At 48.9% G+C, this 19,293-nt stretch overlaps 2 protein-coding genes across 3 annotated transcripts in view; both read left to right on the forward strand.

The window, feature by feature from the left end:
• The window catches only part of TMEM87B (transmembrane protein 87B), a 39,935-nt gene extending 38,079 nt beyond the window's left edge, over window positions 1-1,856 (forward strand). For both annotated transcript variants that reach the window (XM_058667623.1, XM_058667624.1), the window contains exon 19: window positions 984-1,856. In XM_058667623.1, coding sequence (XP_058523606.1) covers window positions 984-1,043 — 60 coding nt within the window. In that variant the 3' untranslated portion in view covers window positions 1,044-1,856. The remainder of the gene's footprint in view (window positions 1-983) is intronic.
• An 11,303-nt stretch (window positions 1,857-13,159) lies between these two features.
• Window positions 13,160-19,293, forward strand: part of FBLN7 (fibulin 7) — a 45,410-nt gene continuing 39,276 nt past the window's right edge. Inside the window, exon 1 of the mRNA XM_058667392.1 lies at window positions 13,160-13,409. Within this exon, the coding sequence (XP_058523375.1) occupies window positions 13,335-13,409 (75 nt within the window). The 5' untranslated portion in view covers window positions 13,160-13,334. The remainder of the gene's footprint in view (window positions 13,410-19,293) is intronic.

Below are 19,293 nucleotides of genomic sequence, written 5' to 3' on the forward strand. Positions count from 1 at the left end.
AGAAATTCTGAAAGTTGTTTTTTAAAATGGTCGTAAACTGGATGCATGGAAGAATACCATATCCTGATTTGTGCATCGAGGTTAAAAGAATTTGGAGTATAGTGCTCATTTCTGGCAGAAACCAGAGAAATGCTGGTTAGAGTGAAAGACGGGAAGGAGTGTTTCTAAGATTTTGTTACAGGAAGGGTGTTGAAGACTAAGGTAGCCATTTGTCTAAATCACTGAAACTTGCAGATAGTTTGCTGTTGTATTTAAGTGAAGTTTTTATTCCATTTTCCAAGCTGGAAATTTGAATGGAGGGTGCAAATTCAGATCTTTTTTTTGGTCGGGGGGTTTTGGGGACAGTGTTAGTTAGGGATCACCTAGACATGGAAGGTAGCTCAAGGCCAAGAGCCTGAAGCAGAAGAAACAACGTGCGGGTGTGTGGGTGGTACCTGCCAGAGGAGGAGAGGGAGCTCAGTGGTCCTGAGCAGTGGCTTACGTGGTCCCCGAGGACACTGGAAGGAACTAGAACTGCAGTGGAGACCATGGAAAGGACTTGGGCTTCGCTGTATCGACTTGACTCTAGTAGACGGGAGGGTTTGAGCGGTCAGCATGGGGATTGATGATTCTGCAGAGAGATGTCCCATAGGATGCCTTTTAAAGTATTCACCTGGTAGGAGCTGATTTAGCATTTCAGGAATGTATTAGCTCAGTAAGGTGAGACAGTATCCCCAGGTGGCCCAGGCCTCAGGTGCACCTGAGCCCTGCTCCTGGAGAAGGCTCTGAGCTTGTTTCCAGCCAGCAGGAGGCCGGGGTTTTCTAAGCTTGTCAGCAGGTGACTCTGCCTTATTAGACAGTGTGAATGACGTTTTTATTGCCTGTGTGTAGGACTTCCCCCCAGATTGTGGCTATTGGAAAGATCAGAAAAATGTGTAAGCGTTCTGGAACCAGTGTCAACACGTTGGCACCTACCTTTTTATGTATTGGTTTATTTGTTTTAGGAAATCATGACCAGATCTGAAATGGCTGAAAAAATGTTTTCTTCAGAGAAAATAATGTGATTGGCCTGATAACCAGTGAGGATGTGATCGGGACAGAGCGAGAGCTTTACGCATGCAGCAGGCACGGTGTTGTGGTGTTGCCTGGGAAATCTGCAAGCATCCCGGTGGTGGCAGGGCCCTGCAACCCTTTAAAAGCCCACTCTCAAGTGTCCACTTCGTGTGCAGTAAATTACCTGGGTGTGGAACTGAGAACGCTGCTCCGGTGCAGGGATCCACACAATGCCTTTAGCCAGCGGAAGCAGGCCTGTGGAGAGGGGGTCTCAGGCTTTTCTCTGGAAACAAACTTGTGGTCTCAGCCATTGCTTCTAGCCCCTTTGCTTCCACTCAGCTTTGACACCTTCACAGTCCACGTCCCCAGGCTGTCTGCTTGCGAGATGCAGTGATGATTTTCTTCGACTTTTATAGTGAAGTGATTAAGCATTGGAACACAAGCATGTTTCTGTATTTAATTTTGCCTTTTTTTTTTTTTTTGTCTGCACAAAGCCTTGTTTGTAAATATCGATAGGTGCGTTCAGGCGTGGAGTTGAATCTTCTCTGCGCCCAAGGGAGCACAGGTGCACAGGGAGAGAGGCCCGGAGGGTCACCTCCCAGGGCTCACTCTGCCTTGTCCCCTCCGCCAGGCCATGTGCACAGGTGCTGCCGCTCATCCTCCCGGGGGCAGGTGCAGGGTGCCAGGCCTCCTGGCTTCCCCAAGTGCTCCCACCCAGCAAACGGGAGAGGCACCACCAGGGAATCTTGTGGAAACTAGAACTGTATCTTTTACAAAATCTCAGCATATTCTGTTTATAATAAAAAGAAATATTTAACAGCAAAGTGTATCACTGTTAATGTTGTAATTGATTCCTGCACCTGCAAACATTTTGTACCTTGTTTTGTTACATTATATATTTGTAATGTGCAATTTGAAAATTTTTGTTTGAAATCCTTTTAGAAATGTAGAATAATTTAAACTTGAAAGGCAATTGACTGTAGTATGTTGAAAATGTGAATATTTTATTGCTTTTGTGACCAAAGATATAGGAATTATATTTTAAATGGAAATTTAGAACAGGAATTAAAGATAGAATCTTGGTTGTATTTTCTTTGAAGGAGTTCTAACCTCATGAGTTGAGAATGACTTCAAAGAACTCTAATGGAAAAAAACATTGAAAACTTCACCAAATACTTAAATATAACCTCCAATTTTTTTTCACTGTGAAACCACAAAATATTTTTTCATCCAAAAGCCTACTTTTTAAGCTTCTTAAAATGTATTTATTTTTATTTGAAAGGAAGAGAGAGAATGAGGCACACAGAGATCTCCCATTTACTGGTTCATATGCCTAGGTGCCTGCAACAGCGAGTCTCACGTGCGTGGCAGGTGGCAGGGCCCCAGGGACTTGGGCCATGACCTTATGCTTCCTGGGCTGCACATCAGGAAGGTAGCTTGGGAACAGAGCCAGGTCTCGCTCCCAGGCAGTGTAACACAGGACACGGGCATCCTTGCGCCAAATGTCCATGTCTGAGGTTCCATCTTGTTTACTTATTTGAGGGCTTAGTAAAAGCTTACTGCCGGTAGTGGCGTCTCATGAGAGATATGTACAAATGTGTTTCCAGTATAGAATGTTTGGAAAGTCAGCGTGTAAACAAACATGATTGGGAATTGCAGAGTGTTCGAAGTGCCGTTGCTTTGGGACACATTCTATTTCCCTGGAAAAGACTGTTTGATCTCACAGTTGAGGATTTCATCCTCCTCCTGTTTCTGCTGCAGTGAGCCCGCGGCACAGTCTTTTCCTACATGGTGTGTTGCACTGCAGCTCAGTCCTTTGAGCCGGAGTGTTTGCAATGTTTTTATACAGTTGTCCTCTCACCATCACCAGTATTGTGTGATATTGATCCCCAGCTCTTCATATGGCTGTAGTTGAACTTGGAGAATTTCGGGCCTGCAGTCTTTAGGAGCTGTACATTTAGCAGGTAGAGGTTGGGCAGAGTAAGTTTGTAAGAAAATGAAGACAGCGGCCTCTGCACTGGGAAGGCATGTGACGCTCCCCACCTGGCGCAGCTGCTTTCAGGCAAAGCAGGAATGTCTCTCACAGGGGCATGCGCAGTGTGCTCACTATTGTTGATCTCTGTATGGTGTGTGGTGGCTTGGCTGGAGGGTTCCCTGAGCAGGACCTTCGCTAGCCCCGCCTTATAAACCAGGGCTGCTTTAGGAGAGTTCACGTGAAGGACGCTGGGGAAGGTGGCAGGCTGCCGCGCAGCTCCCCATCCTGGCTTCTGCAGCAGGTCGCCTCGGCGGTGCTCTGACCCACTTACCTCTAAGGGTGGGGGTCCCTGCTAATGGAGGGTTCCGCGGATAAGGTCCAGTTTGATGTGTTTCTGGGCCAGATGCTGTAGTTACCCTTGTCAGGCAATTCAGGTGAGCCTTGTGTGCAGTTTGCCTAAAAGGGACTTTTCGTAACTTGAGTTAGATTCTAGTATTTAAAGATCTACATTCAGGGTAGCTTATTTCAAAAGTAAGGGGGAAAAATAGGTGAGAAAGTGAGCTTTTTTTAAGCCTAGGAGATCAGATCTAATTTATTTTACATAGGTTCATGAGAATACTACCTTCCCCCCCCCAGATCACATGCTATTTGCACTATTACAATGTCAAGGTTGGAAGTATAAAAATATACATATAGAGTTGATTGATTCTTGCACTTCTTTTTAAAATGAAAGGGCTGGAACTGTTCCAGTAGTTGGACATGAGTAGTTTAACATCGGTAGGTGTTATGCTAAATTTATAAGTCACTAGTCCTGGAATGTGTCCCTGTGTAATCAGTAGCCTCCAATGAGCAATACGAAACACAGGCCTATAAGAGAAATTTAATATTGGTTAAGTTCTGAATGTATTTAACATAACTAAATTTTTAAGGAAGTGTACATTGTAACAGTACCGCATTAGGAAACTTAATTTTGGACTAAGAAAATATCAACTTGAGAATAAGCAGTATTTTTTATTTCGAATTATTTTGGAAGCAGTTTCTTTGAATAAAGAACATATTATTGGAAGAATTTTTGTTTGAAATTTTGATGTACTTTTGTGCCTTAACATCTGTTCTTTCAATAAACACTTTCTGATGTTTGCTTTAAGATTTATTTGTTTATTTTGAAAGAATTGAAGAGAAAGACACACATACAGACCCATCATCCACACAGGAGCAGCAACCAGCACTGGTCTAGGCGCTTCATGGGGTCCCCCACATAGGGAGCAGGGCCCAAGCGCTTGGACCATCCTCTGCAGCTCTTCCCAGGTCACCAGCAGGGAGCTGGGTGGGCAGTGGAGCTCTCAGACCCACACCCATAAATTAACTTCACAGGTGGCGGCTTCCCTTGCCAGGCCACAACACTAGCCCAGTCAGTGGCTGATTCTTGCTAGTACCTTCTGTTATTACATTATAAAAATCTAGAGAAAATACTAATTCCAATAGATGGCAAAACAAATTGTTAAAGAGGAGGTACTATTAATTAAACGTGGAAAAATATTCAGCCTCTGTAGTGGCAAAGAAATACAAAACATGATTGGGCGAGAGGGGAGCTTTTTACCTTGAATTAAGCTAAGCTTATTGTAGTGTTAAGTGTTTGTGAAATTTGTTTGCGTTCCAGCTCTGGTGAATATGCTGTAGTGATGGTAATGTGACTGGTCAGATCTTTGGAAAGATCAGCAATGTGTCTAAACTCTGAAAGATACCGCTCTTTGGCCAGTGGCTTTGTAGGGTTCTCTGTACCAGGAAGTTGTTGAGGATTTGTAAAGATACAGGGAAATACTTCCAAAGCACTAATGTAGGCAAAGGCCTTTGTGAACACTGCTGTGTGCTGTGGTCATGGGGGTGGAGACCAGATTCCCTCTCCCTGTTGTTACGGTTCAGCAGTGGGTGCACAGGTGGGCAGTCCTCCGTGTGATTCCTCAGGCACCCACTGTTCAGGTCCAGTCAGCAGAAGGGGCAAGCTGGAGAGGTCTGAGGGGTTACTGCTGGCATGGTGAGCACATTCCACTAATGACGTGATGACAGGTCCACGACAGCTGCCCACGAGGTTGGAGATTATCAACAGTCAGGTGCCTGCTTATTATGCTTAAAACTAACCCCCCAGCTTTTGTTACCTTCAAAGGGAAACGTGCCGAGAAACAGGCAAGCTGCCACGGTGCCTAAGCATTCTGTACAGAGTCAGGGACTCGGGCCACGGCTTACTCCATCCTGCCAGAAGCGCTCAGAATATGGAGAAATCAGGGACCTTTTCTCAGCCTTGCCCAGGAAGCAGTATCGGGAGCCTAGAGTCCTGGGAGGAAGGCAAAGACTATTGCTGCAATAATGGTGACAACTTGGGGAGTGTCGGGAGGCTTTGGTAACCACTGTGTTCCCACAGGAACCAGGTGGGTGGCTGGCGTGATGCTGCAGGGACTCATCCTGGAGGATTAGTCTCAGGGTCCCGGGGGAGGAAAGTTCTGTTGAGCCAGTCTTTTTTCTCCTCCTTAGGGAGACATATCTTTAAAGATTTATTTATTTTTATTGGAAAGGCAGATTTACAGAAAGACAAAATCCTCTGTCCTCTGGTTCAATCCTCAACTGGCCGGAGCCAAAGCCAGGAGCTTCTTGTGGGTCTCCCACATGGGTGCAGGGTCCCAAGGCTTTGGGCTGTCCTCCACTGCTTTCCTAGGGCACAAGCAGGGAGCGGGAAGGGAAGTAGAGCAGCCAGAGTACAAATCAGTACCCGTATGGGATCCCGGTGCATTCAAGGCAAAGATTTAGCCCAATGGACCATTGTGCTTGGCCCTTCGAGAACATTCTAAGATCAAGGTTTCAGGCTAGATTGAAGTTGCGCAGAAGTTTCCCATAAGTGACGATTTGTAGCTGTGTTTCTGTTCCCACAGGCTGAACTGATGCTGAATTTAGAACTAGGTAGTTTTTACAGTCTTGGCTTAAGATCATTTTGGAGAGGTAAAAAAAAATGTGCCTTATCCACAGGTAAAAATTTCAAAACCATCCAGCAGAGGGGGCCAAAGCAATGCCTCTGCACTTGATGTTACTTGGCAACATTTTTGTCTCAAATTCTTGCTTTAAAAAAGTTATGTATCAGCTATTAGGAAATAAATTTTAGACCAACCTATAAAAATATCTTTTAAGATTTATTTTTATTTCAGAGCCAGATTTACAGAGAAGGAGAGACAGAGAAAGCTCTTCCATCTGATGATTCACTCCCCAAGTGAGCGCAATGGCCGGTGCTGTGCCGGTCCAAAGCCAGGACCCTAGGAGCTTCCTCCAGGTTTCCCACATGGGTGCAGGGTCCCAAGGCTTTGGGCCGTCCTTGACTGCTTTCCCAGGCTACAAGCAGAGAACTGGATGGGAAATGGGGCCGCCAGGATTAGAACAAGTCCCCATATGGGATCCAGGCATGTTCAAGATGCAGACTTCAGCCATGCCAGTCTCAAAACCATAAAAATATTAATATATTCCAGAAGTACATTTGAAAACAGCACATTTTAAAACCTGAATCACACCTGATTTGCCTCAGCTATTCTTTGATGTGTCATTTCATGTCACTTCATTTTTTAAAAAAGTGTTATTTATTTGAAAGGCTGAGTTACAGAGAAGGGACGGGAAGAGCTCTTCTGTCTGTTGGTTCACTCCCCAAAATGGCTGCACTGGCCAGTGCAGCACTGGGGCAAAGCCAGGAGCTTCATCCGAGTCTCCCACGTGACTGGCAGGGGCCCAAGCACTTGAGCCAACATTTGCTGCTTTTTCAGGTACATTAGTAGGGACATGGATTCGAAATGAAGCAGTTGGAACCCAAACTGGCATTCAGGTGAGGATGTTTCCATAAGCAGTTTAACCCACGGTGCCATAATGCTAGCACTTGGCACTTCATTTTCTTTCCTCTCTGCCCCCCACACGCACCTCACCAGTTCTTATCTCTACATAAATGAGTGCGTTTCTGACTCTTTGCTGCTTAACTGGAAGAGACTTCCTGGAGTCAGTGGAGGCCAGAGAGTTAGTGACGGTGTCTGTTTTCTCTGAGCAAAATACTCAATTCCATAAATGTTTATCTTCCTTTTTATAAAATAGAAAGTTTGGGCATTAATGTATCCACATCCAGAGATCTATCCTACATACTTATATTAAGAAGAGAATGAAAAAATTGGCCTTTTCACTAACTAGAAAGTTACTTTACTTTTTAAAAAGATTGATTGATTTGAAAAACTAAGGAAGTTAAGGGGTAGAGATCTTCTTTGAACTGACTGAACTGGTTCACTTCCCAGATGGTCACAATGGGGCTGGGTCAGACCGAAGCCGGGAGCCAGGAGCCAGGAGCCAGGAGCCAGGTGCTTCTTCCAAGTCTCCCACGTGGGTACAGGGGAGTTGACTGCTGCTGCTTTCCCAGGTACAAACAGGAAATTGGATTAAAAGTGGAACAACTGGGGTTCGAACCTATACTCATATAGGATGCTAATGTCAAGTCAGCTTGGCCGTCTCTACCCTGAATGTACTCCTCCAAAGCACTGTGAGAATTTCAGGTTGTTGGTTTTTGTCTTTCGTTTTTTATATTGTTTTATTCAGACTTATTTATTTTTAATGGAAAGGCAGATTTACAGAAAGAAGGAGAGACAGAGAGGAAGATCTTCCATCTGTTGATTCACTCCCCAAGTGACCACAATGGCCGGCGCTGCACCGATCCAAAGCCAGGAGCCAGGAACTTCCTTCAAGTCTCCCACACGGGTGCAGGGTCCCAAAGTTTTGAGCCATGCTCAACTGCTTTCCCAGGCCACAAGCAGGGAGCTGGATGGAAGTAGAGATGCTGGGATTAGAATCAGCACCCATATGGGATCCTGGCACGTTCAAGGCGAGGACTTTAGCCACTAGGCCACTGCGCCGGGCCGCACAACTGATTTTTAAAAAAGATTTATTTGTTTTTATTGGAAAGGCAGGTCAGACTTACAGAAAGAAGGAACAGACGGGAAGATCTTTTCATCCACTGGTGCACTCCCCAAATGGTTGCAATGGGCAGAGTTGAGCCCATCCAAAGCCTGGAGCCAGGAGCTTCTTCCAGGCATGTGAGTGCAAGGTCCCAGGCACTGTGTCCTCCCCGACTACTTTCCCACAGCATAAGCAGGGAGCTGGATGGGAAAATGGAGCAGTGAACCAGCGCCTGTAAGGTGGAGGATTTAGCCACTGAGCCATTGTGCCAGGCCCCCAACTATCTAATTCTAAGCCTGCTTAGCTCGCTTGCCCTGCTACACTCATTCCTGCAAAAATCACAGTCTCCTGCCCCCAAATCTCTCTCCCTCTGGCTGCTCATCTCTTCTCAGCACCTCCTTGGTGGCCCCACATGCTGCACCATGCCTTCTGTCGCTAAGAGACAGTGAGTGTAATAAATATTTATTCCACTATAGCAATTACTTCATGTTTATGAGTCTCCCCACACCTGATTAAAATTAATGCCAGATGCTGCTTGAAACAAAGATGCAAGCAGAAGCCAGTAAAAGTGTGAGCAAACAAGAGATTAAATTGGTTCTTCTAAAAGATGAAACTGATAAGTTTCTAAGAGAGAATAGGGACAAGTCACTAACAGGACTAAAAGAAGAGCTATCACTACAGATCCTATAGATATTTCTAAAATATGGAAAGAACAATAGTATTTTCTGCCATTAAATTTGACAAGTTAGGTTAAGTGGGAAAAGAATCTTCAAGATTGTAGTTCATCAGGGCCAGTGTTGATGTAGCAAGTCAAGCAGCCGTCTGTGACACTCAAGTGACGGTTGCAGTCCTGGCCGCTCTGCTTCTGCTCCGGCTCCTTGCTAGTCTGCCTGGGAAGGCTCTGTCACCCGTGCGGGAGATGAGGGTGGCACTGGGTTCTTGGATCCTCTTCCAGCCGCAGAGGCCGTCTGGGAAGTGAACTAGCAGAGATGATCTCTCTCTCTCTCTCTCTCTCTCTATCTCTCTCTCTCTCCCCCCCATCACTCTGCCTTCCAACTAAGCAAACAAATATTTTAAGAAAATGGACTAATTTATCATGTGTGAAAGATAAAATATGAAATTATACTGGAATGTTTATTTCATTGGATTTAATTTTAGATTTACAGAAGAGTTGCAAATTAGCAGAGGACTCTCTTACACCTTATTTCAGGTTCCCCTTTTCTTCTGCCCTGATTCAAGGTTTCAGTTTAATCTCAGTCAAGTTACTGAAGCGTTCTAAGCCTCAGTCTCCCAGTCTCTAAAATGGGAATCATAACAGCACCCAATGCACTGGGTTGTAATGAGGACTACACGGGGATACCTGTGAGGTGCTTAGCAGAGGGAACAGCTCCAGAAATGTCTCCCTTGCTACTCTGTCCTGTAGAAGCAACATCAGACTCTGTGTAAGCAGTGTCCCTTTAACTAAGCACTTATTTTATGCCATGCATTGCTAGGCACTTGTGAAACATCACATTATAATTTTAAAAATTATTTTATTCCCATTATGAAAATGGAGAAACTGGCTTGCAGAGATTAAGCAGGTTGCAAGGTCTTAGCGGCATGTACCCAGGGGGGAAGATTTGGCTCTGGTGTGTCTGGATTGAAACACTGTGTGAGCCCATGGCTGCAACTCGCCCCGTCCCCCATTCCTTCAGCAGCATCTAGACTTCCACGTAGTCTGGCACAGGTATATTCCCAGAGTCTTCCTCCTCTGGGCAGACGTTAATTGGCTGTCGGTCTTTACTCATCGTACAATGACGTGTGTTCTGCGATAGGTTTTCGTCTTGCACCATTGCCAATGGTTTTCTAGGGGCCACAGGCCCTTCTGGCTGTCCTGGCATCCCACATAAGCAGCCAATGTTCAGCACAGGAGTGTACAGTCCTGTTGGCTAGAGCCCCAGATATAATGTGAAAGCATTATGTAGCGCTTGGCATGGGGCTGTGCCTGGAATTGGCACTCGGTAAATATTTGTGTAATGAGTGAATTAGATGAAGTCATTGTTCTCTTGCTAGACAATTCCACCCCCCTGCTTCCTCCCTTGTCGTCATGGGTCAGGCTAACATGCCAGGCCTTGTTCCTGGGCTCCTTTGGAGGGCCCGGTGAGGTTTAATGGAAGAATCACAGCCAGATGGAAGGTTAAAAAAAGCGAAGGAGGAGATGTGGTAGCTGCAAGTGAGCTGACAGCAAGATGCAGCCTGGGGCAGATAAATGAGAAGCCCATGAACTTCAAAGTGTAGTGAACTTGGTAGGGGGGCCAAGGGAACCTCACGGCACAGTTAGGGAGTGATTGCTTCAGACTGGGTGCTGCCACTGGTCGGATCTTACACATATTTCTGCAACAAGGCTTCTGTTCTCACTTCGCAGTCCCACATCACACAAAGGACATGAGTGTTACAAGTACTTCTGTCCCAGGGGAGGCAGTGTCTCCCACCAAAGAACTTGAAAAACATTTTTCGAGATATTGCTCACTGGTTGGTTCTTTGCTCAAATGGCCACAAGGGTTAGGGCTGGGGCCAGGTGGAAATCACAAGTCTGAAACTCCATCTGGGTCTTCCATGTGGATGACAGGAACCCAAGCCCTTGGGCCTTCTTCTGCTGCTCTTCCAGGAGCACTAGGAGGGGGCTGGATTGGAAGTATGGCATCTGGGAATCCAGCTGATGCTCGTATAGGATGCTGGTTAACTTGCTATACCACAATGTGTATCTTCTTTAGACCTGTGAGCCCCCACCATACCAATTCCGCAACATTCCAGAGACATATTCTAGAAAACTAGAGGGGAACCAGAAGGGAGGAAAAATCACTGATAAGCCCATTTCATCAGGTTGAAGGTGAGGTTCTGGCATGCCTACTGCAGAGCACACAGCTTTGGCTTTTGGACAAGCTTGGCAGGTCCTGGGCTGCAGGAGGATCTGTCAGTGACTGCAGACCCAGAGTGTGGAGGATGGAGAAAGAAGGGGGTGCCGGACCTTGCAAGACCACTTCAACCTAGACACCAAGCACTAAGCAAAGATAACAAATGAAAATGAGTACCAAGAAAGTAAAAATCCAAGCTGAAACTTCACTAGGAAAGAGAAACCAATGGAAAACCCCATTTATGCGCATAAAATTCCTGAAATCCGATGGTTGAGGATTTTCAAGAGTAACAAGGGAATCCTCAAAGTGAAAGAGGACATCAGGTCCAAGGTTGTCTGTCCTGGAGGTGGGGCCTAACCTGAGGTTGCATGGCCCTGGACAAGTTACTCAACCAGCTACCCCACAGAAGGGGCAGGAGCACAGAGGTGGCTTCACACAGCCAGGCAGGGCTGGGAGTGCCTGGGCACCCCCGGTGTGGGCTGCCATGGAAACATAGGTGGGATAAAACAACAAATCAACACAGCCACGCTGACCAGAAAGAAACCTTTCATCCACAAGGGCAGAACTCAGACCAGGAGGGAGACCCTGGGCTTTGGACACATGACAGCAAACCTACGCAAGAGCAAGGCGCAAAGCCACAGGTTCGTGCAGCCTCTGGGCCATCTCCTCCCCCGGAAGACAGACAAGGGGTGTCCTCACCAGGCACTCTTTAGCATGCTTGACAAAGAATGCCAATAAGACCACCTGGGCCCTGCCACTGCCCCTGCTGCTGCTGCTGCTGTCTCTGACAACAGATGGTTGCAGGGCGATGGGTGTGCCTGGGTGGCCAGCCCAGCCCAGGCCCCCAAGTTTTCCAAGGTACTGACTGTGGTCTGCATGTTGACATCCCCACAAAATTCCTTTGTGAAAACCATGATGCCCCAGGTGTAGGAGGCAGGGCTGGACCGGGTGGGAATGGGGGAGGAGGGTAGTCGGAGCACTAGGGCTGAGTTGCCCCTGTGAATGGGCTCAGTGTCCTTGTCATGTGGAAGGCCCCAGAGAGTTTGCCGGCCTGCTGTGCAAGCAATGTCCAGGGAGGAGTGCACCTGGAAATGCGCCACAACTACCTGTGCTCCTGGAATCCGCCCCGGCCAGACGCCAGATACACTAACATCTTCACCTTGTAGGTTCAGCACTGTGAGAAATCTGTGTGTTGTTCCCAAAGCCACACAGCCCATGGTGTTTTCTCAAAGTAGCTCCAATGGCCTAAGTTGGGACTCCAGCTTTCCTTTCTGGCCAGAAGCAACCTTGTTCCTGAGCTCCCAGTGGGGGGCGGGTGCCAAGCCAGACCCCACACAGGGGCCCAACAGGTACACTGTGCCTTCTACAGGGTCACCTTCAGAAGCCTTCACTCTGAGAGAAGGTGCATCAGGTTTTCCAGGTGCCTTTTCTTTAAAAAAAAAAAAAAAGTGTATTTATTTTTATTGAAAGGGCAGATTTATAGAGAGGAGGACAGACAGAAAAAAAGATCTTCCATCTGCTGGCTCACTCCCCAAATGACCACAACAGTCAGAGTTGAGCTGCGCCAATCTAAAGCCAGGAGCTTCCTCCAGGTCTCCCACCAGGTGCAGGGTCCCAAGGCTTTGGGCCGTCCTCCACTGCTCTCCCAGGACATAAGAAGAGGGCTGGATGGTAAGGAACTGAAACGGGATCCAAATGGGATGCCTGCGCCACAGAAGGCTGCTTTACTGGCTAAGCCACAGCGTCAGCCCATAAAGCATTCCTTGAAAGACATTAATCTACATTAGTAGCTCAGGCCACTCTGATGAAGCCCATCTTCTGCCCAAACCAGTCCTATTCTGGGAACGGAGACTGCAACTTGAGCCAAGCTAAGGTCTGGATCTTCGCTCTGCTACTTGTCATCAGGTAACTCAGAACCTCGGTCTTGTCTGTTGGGAAATGGGGACGAGCAGGAGCAGACGGAGCCCGGGTGGGCTCTCGGTCAGCCACACTCGCGCGGACGCTGGCGCAGGTCCCCAGCCTCCCCTCGCTATGAGGGCAGCAGGATGCCCACTCGGGCTCGGCGGCGCGCCCGGCCTCCTCGGGGAGCCGCGCGGCTTGGGCGCGCTCCCAGGCGCATTCCTGGCCGGGCAGCCCCTCCTCCCTTGGCCTTGGCCAAGAGGCTGGCGCCTCCCCGCCTCGCTGGGACCGTCTCGTGCGTGTGGGCAGCCGCGGGTGCTCCAGGGTCCGGCGCGCCGCGCACCGGGATCCCAGGTCTGTGTCCGCCTGCTCCCGAGCCCCTTGCTGCCCAGGGGCCGCGCTGCGCTCCGGTGTCTCCGGCATCCCTCGGCTGCTCGAGCCGCTTCACCCCGGGCCGCGCGGCGCCCGGCACTCTGTAGGGACAGCTGCGGCATCGCTGGGACACACTCAGCCGGGAAGGCGCGCAAAATTATTTCCCTTCCCTAGCAGCCAGGTTCCGAGGGGGCAAGATGGTGCCCAACTCTCCGCGCGCGCTCCTTTTGCTGCTGCTGCTGCTCGCCTGCCCCGCGTTGCGGGCTTCACAGGTCAGTGTCCCGTCCGCGCGCCGCTCTTCTGTCCCGCCAGCAGGCACGGAGGAGCCCGGGCTTGCCACCGCCTCCTGGGGGGTACCGGGGTGGGACTTGGAGCGAGTCTTGGGCTGCGGTTCGGCTTCGGAGAGACGCACGGGGTCTCTCATCTCATCTCCTCCAGGGTCAGGCATCTGGGTGAGCCCCAGCGCCGGTGCGCGGACCGGAGCGGCGAGGGCTCAGCGTGAGAACTGCCGGCAGCCAGACCATTTTCCAGAGACTTGAGAGCTGGCAGAGGTGGTGGCTCAGCCTCACCCCAGGTTGTCAGTGGGGCACACTTGGATTGGGGGTTCACTTGTCTCACACACACACACACACACACACACACACCCCTTGCTAAAAAGTTTTTCTCTTCTCTTGCCCTGAGTGTCTGCTTTGGTCTCACTGGCTTAGGCACGAATTCATCTCTTGAGGAAGCGCCTATAAAAATCAGATCAGAATGGCAACTAAGATGCGTCCTCCAGAGGTGCCGCTACCATTGCCAAGGCCAAAGCTCCCTCCATCCAGACCATTGTCTGCCTGAGAGGCAGTAGCCCGGCCTGTGCACCACAGCTGACCATGGCAACCACGCCAGCCACAGCAGCAGCAGGTGAAGGAAGGCCTGCCCACCCCAGCTTCCGGAGTGTGTGTCAGGCTCCCTTGCCTGGAGCTTCCAGGTGCTTAACTCCCAAGAGTTCCCATTTTGCAGATGTGGAAATTGAGGCCCTGGGAGGCCATGGTTGACTTACAGTCAGGAAAGAGCAGCACGGGGCAACCCCAAGCCCCTTTTTCTTGTCTGCAGACGCCCGTCCATGCTTTCTGCCCTGGGATGAAATCCCAGGCCCCTTAGGCTGCGGGAAGAGATTCTAAGGAGGGAAAATTTGGCTCAGACAAGACCTGGTGATGTCAGAACGGAAGGCAGTGGTGAGCAGGCAATGCAGGGAGCTGCTCGACAACCAGGCAGGAGATGGCTAGACTCGGGCCACAAGGAGCCCATCCACCGGGGCAATGGGATATCCTACCCACCCACTCTGCAGATTGCAAAGCAAAAATAAAATCTGAGGCCCAGAGCCCAAGGCGGGAAGCATAGCTGGGTGCCTCCTGGAGCCAGCTGAGGCTGCCAGGGGGCGGCACGGACAGGATGTGCCGTGGGGTGAGGGTGTGTGAGGTTCCAGGCCTGCCGTGGCCTGATCCTAACTGCTCTGATGCTCTGGAACAAGGCAAATGTCTCTCTTCTGAGGTCACACGGGAAACAGGTGCGGCTGTGGCAGCTGTCACACACGTGCAGTTGCGACCGAGGCAGAGGAGAGCTTGTTCAGGCCGTGCTCTGGGAGATTCAGGTCAGATTCCCATCCTGCCACCCACAGGCTTTCTCAAACTCCTAATCTCCTAACCTTGTTTTCCTTGCCTGCAAAAATACCTTTTTCAAAATTCCCATGGAATTGTCCTTTGCCTCAATTCCCATATAGCTAGGGGTCTCTGCCTCCTGGGTTCTAGCCTGGGCAGTTCTGATGGAGGAAACCCATCTGAGAGCCTCTGTGTGTGTGCTGGGGCAAGCTTGAGCTGGCTCTTTTCTCATTGTCTGGGACTCAGTTCAAATAAGAACCTCTTTGCAGAAGTCTCTTCCCAGCCCCTACCCCTGTGTCTCTTAGGGTAGTCTCCCAAAGTCTGAGGACACCACCCTTTACAAAGACAGATGTGATTGGTTTGGGGAGTTTTTCTGGTCTGTCTACTCATCCCAGGGCAACAAGGGCAGAGACTTCATCTGGGGTTATCATTTGGAGACCACAGTACCCAACAGGTATTCAGAGGTGTGAACGGAACGCAGCAGGGTGACGATGATGGTCTGTGCAGAGCTGGTTCTGGGCAGACACTGCGCATCCTGGAGATCCTGATGGGTCTCATTCATTTCCTCCTGGTGTGGGTTTCTCCTGGTGCTTCTGCTAGAGAAGATGCCTGGGTTGTAAAGCAAGCCCAACTCTGTGAGTTGCAACAGCTGGACCCAGGAGAAGGCTAACAACAGGGCAATTCCCAGGAGACACGGTGGGACCAGTGGAGGACTTGGTGTGAGTCCTCACGGCTCTCGAAGCTGGCACTGAGAGCTGTCGACTGGTGGTGACTGGGGTGAGGAGGGTGCATGTATGCAGAAAGGGCTTTCCTTTGCCCCATAGCAGATGGAATAGATTGGACAAGGACACAGAGAAGAGGCTTTCCCAAGCAAAGGCCCAGGGCCACAGCAGCGCAGGCCCCTCCACATGGACGCAGAGGGAGAACCTTGTCGGGGGCAGCCCGTAGCCCTGGCTGAGTTCCCCTGCGTGCCAGAAAGTGTGCTCACTTTGGTGATGTGGGTGCCAGACCAGGGATCCATCTGTGTGTGTGTGTGTGTGTGTGTGTGTGTGTGTGTGTGTGGTTGTAGAGTATGTGACTGTGAGGATGGGTACTTTTGTGAGTACTTTCACGTATCAGTGTATGTCTATGTGTTTACACGTGTGTGAATGTGTGGCTGTGTGATAATGGGGGTATGTGTCACTGCAAGCATGCATGTGTGGCTGTATTGTGAGAGCAGGTGTATGTATGTGCACATGTGTCAATGTTTGTATGTTCATGTGTTACTATGTGTGTCTGTGTGAATGTGTGACTATGTGTGTGTGATGGCAAATTCATATGTATATGTGTACCCAAGCGTGTATCAGGGTGTGAATCTCTTTTCATGGTGGCAGGTATAAGTACATGTGTACGTGTGTATGTGTGTGTGCACGTGTGCGTGCTACAGGGAGGCTGCCTTCTTCAGGGTCTGTCACCAGGGCACTGTGGGGTTATAGTCTCATCTTCCTTCTGAGTGTGTCTGTGGTGGTATGTGCATGTGTGTATGGTTGTGTATGTGTGTGTGTTCTAGGGCAGGGTCTGGCACCGGGACCCTGTCTATTGGGTGAGACTGTCTTGTTTCTCCTGGCTGTCCACTGCGTCCTCTTATTGGCATTTTGCAGGGTGTGTGTGTGTGTGTGTGTGTGTGTGTGTGTGTGCCCAATTGCTAGGAAGCAGGTGGTTTTGGGAAAGAGGGGAGACTGAGCAATGTGGGGACCGCACACTGGTGGTGGTGGGGAGAGAGTGCTTATCACTTGAGCCCCTTTTCCCAGTGGAGGAGCAGCAGCCTCCCTGGAGTGATCAGAAGGAACACGTCACCACTTCTGCACCTTTCCCCGTCAGAAGGCCTGCGTGAGCTGGCAGGGCAGGGGGAATGGGCCCCCTGTGAGGCAGGGGCTTCACTCTCTGCGAAGTCTCTTTGCGATCAGATGACACAGGATCCCAAACTCCAGCATCAGGGCTCTCTTCTTTTGGCTACATCCTCCCATTTGCTACATTGATTGCTATAGATACAAGAAGATGTTTTTGGTGTACATTTCCTTGAGTTTAACTGTAGAACTATATTCTATATATGGCAACCCTCACTACCACCATCAGGGGGCAGAACAGTTCTACAGTGACTCCATCCCCCAGGCTGACAAAAAAAAAGTCGTGTGGCCTTTGAGGTCCCACCCTCTGTCCACCCAGCCCTGGCTGGCTGAGCTGTTCTGCCCCACTCTACAGGCATAGAAATGTCCTATACCTGGGATCAGAGACTTGGCTGTGTGAGCTGGGCTTTTTTCATGTAGCTCAGTGTCTCCAACACTGTGTCATGTGTTGCTGAGTGGTCATCCACTGTGTGAATGTACCTCGTTTGGTCACCTCACCCCCAGCAACACCTGTGACCTTCACCTGCAGCTTCCTGTATGAATGCAGATTTTTTTTTTTTTTGTAGGTAAATGCATAGAAGTGAGATTGCTGGGTCCTGAGGTACCTGGATATTTACCTTTGTAAGAAACTGCCACGCTGGTTTCTAAATCAGTTGCATCATTTCACAGTTCCGTGAATAATGGACGACACACTTAGTGTTAGGCTTTAAACACACTTGAAGTTCTTACAGTTCTTAACGTTCATACACGCAGCTAATTCGCGCAGCCAAGTCCTTTTACCTTAAGCTGAAAACACCAGACACGATGAGATATTAGAAGATCTTTTTATTCCAACGGAGTAGGGACGGGAACAGGGTTGAGAGCGCAGGAAGGGAAACATCTTTTGCCATGGTGGCAGGATGAGGGCTGCCAGGCAGGGGAAGGGACAAGATGGACGCGGACAGGGAGAGCCAGAAGAAGGGGAGGGACGAGAAGGAAGAAGGGAGGAGCTGTGTGGGCTGGTGTGGGCCCCAGGGATTGGTGACTGAGATGATCTGAGCCACAGGTATGTGGGTGAGGACCAGGGGAGGGCCTTCACAATAAAAACAAAATAAATCTTAAAAAAGAAAATAAGAAAACTATTGAATCGTGATTGAATTATCTTCTATTGACAGTCATGTACATCTAGACTTATGTGCATGTATAGATCTGTAAATATTACACTATTTTGATAATTGCAACTTTACTGTGTTGAGTGAGTTCTCTGACTTTATTAAATCTTTCAAAGTTTTTTTGGCCATTCCAGTTTCTTTGGCTTTCAATTAAAATTCTAGAATCTTGGGGCTGACACCGTGGCGTAATAGGCTAATCCTCAGTCCGTAGCACCAGCATCCCATATGAGCGTTAGTTCTTTCTTTTTTCTTAAGATTTATTTATTTTTATTACAAAGTCAGATATACAGAGAGGAGAGACAGAGAGGAAGGTCTTCCATCCGATGATTCACTCCCCAAGTGACCACAGCGGCCGGTGCTGTGCCAATCCAAAGCCAGGATCCAGGAGCTCTCTCTGGTCTCCCATACGGGTGCAGGGTCCCAAAGCTTTGGGCCGTCCTTGACTGCTTTCCCAGGCCACAAGCAGGGAGCTGGATGGGAAGTGGGGCTGCCGGGATTAGAACTGGAGCCTATATGGGATCCTGGCACGTTCAAGGCGAGGACTTTAGCCACTAGGCCACGCCGCCGGACCCAAGCGTTAGTTCTTGTCCCAGCTGCACCACTTCAGCTCCAGCTCTCTGCTTATGACCTGGGAGAACAGAGGAGGATGACCCCCAAGTCTTTGGGCCTCTGCACCTGTGTGGAAGATCTGGAAGAAGCTTGGCTCCAGGCTTCAGATCAACTCAGCTCCAGCCATTGCAGCCATTTGGGAAATGCCAGAGGATGGAAGACCTTCTCTCTCTTTCTCTCCCTCTCAGTGTAAATAATTAAATTATTTTAAATTATTCTTTAAAAAATTCTAGACTCTTGTCCATACGTACAAAAAAAATTGACCTCTATTTTCACTGGGGCTGTTTTAAATCTATAGAGAGCTACTATCTTAAGATTATTTAGACTTCCAATCTATGAAGAAGATACTTCTGCTTATTTAGATCTTTCATCAGGGGCTTAAGTTTTCAACATGAACATAGTTTGTTCATTTGTATCTAAATGTTTCACTTTAGGGGCTATTTATTTGTTTGAAAAGCAGAATTAAGAGAGAGAGAGGGAATCTTCTATTGTCTGGTTCACTCCTCAAATAGCCAACATCCATGCCTGGCTTAGGCCAAAGGCAGGAGCTAGGGACTCCATCTGGGTCTTCTCTGCAGGTATCGGGGGCCTAGGCACTTGGGGTATCTTCTATTGCCTCTTCAGGCACATTAGTGGGGAGTCAGATTGAAAGTGGAGCAGCTGAGACGTGAATGAGTGCTCACGTGGGATGTGGCAATGCAAGTTTAACCTGTTGTACCACAATGCTGGACCCTGTTTTACATGTTGTCATTTGCAGTTGTATGTTCTTGGGATATGGAGTCCCCAAAAAGTTTCTGTATTGGCCTTGTGGAACTCAGTGTGAGGGACATTTTGGGTGGTTTCCTTCAAGTTTTTATGTAGATAGGTGTC

The sequence above is a fragment of the Ochotona princeps genome, chromosome 8 (assembly GCF_030435755.1).
Source record: "Ochotona princeps isolate mOchPri1 chromosome 8, mOchPri1.hap1, whole genome shotgun sequence".
Taxonomy (NCBI): Eukaryota; Metazoa; Chordata; class Mammalia; order Lagomorpha; family Ochotonidae; genus Ochotona; species Ochotona princeps.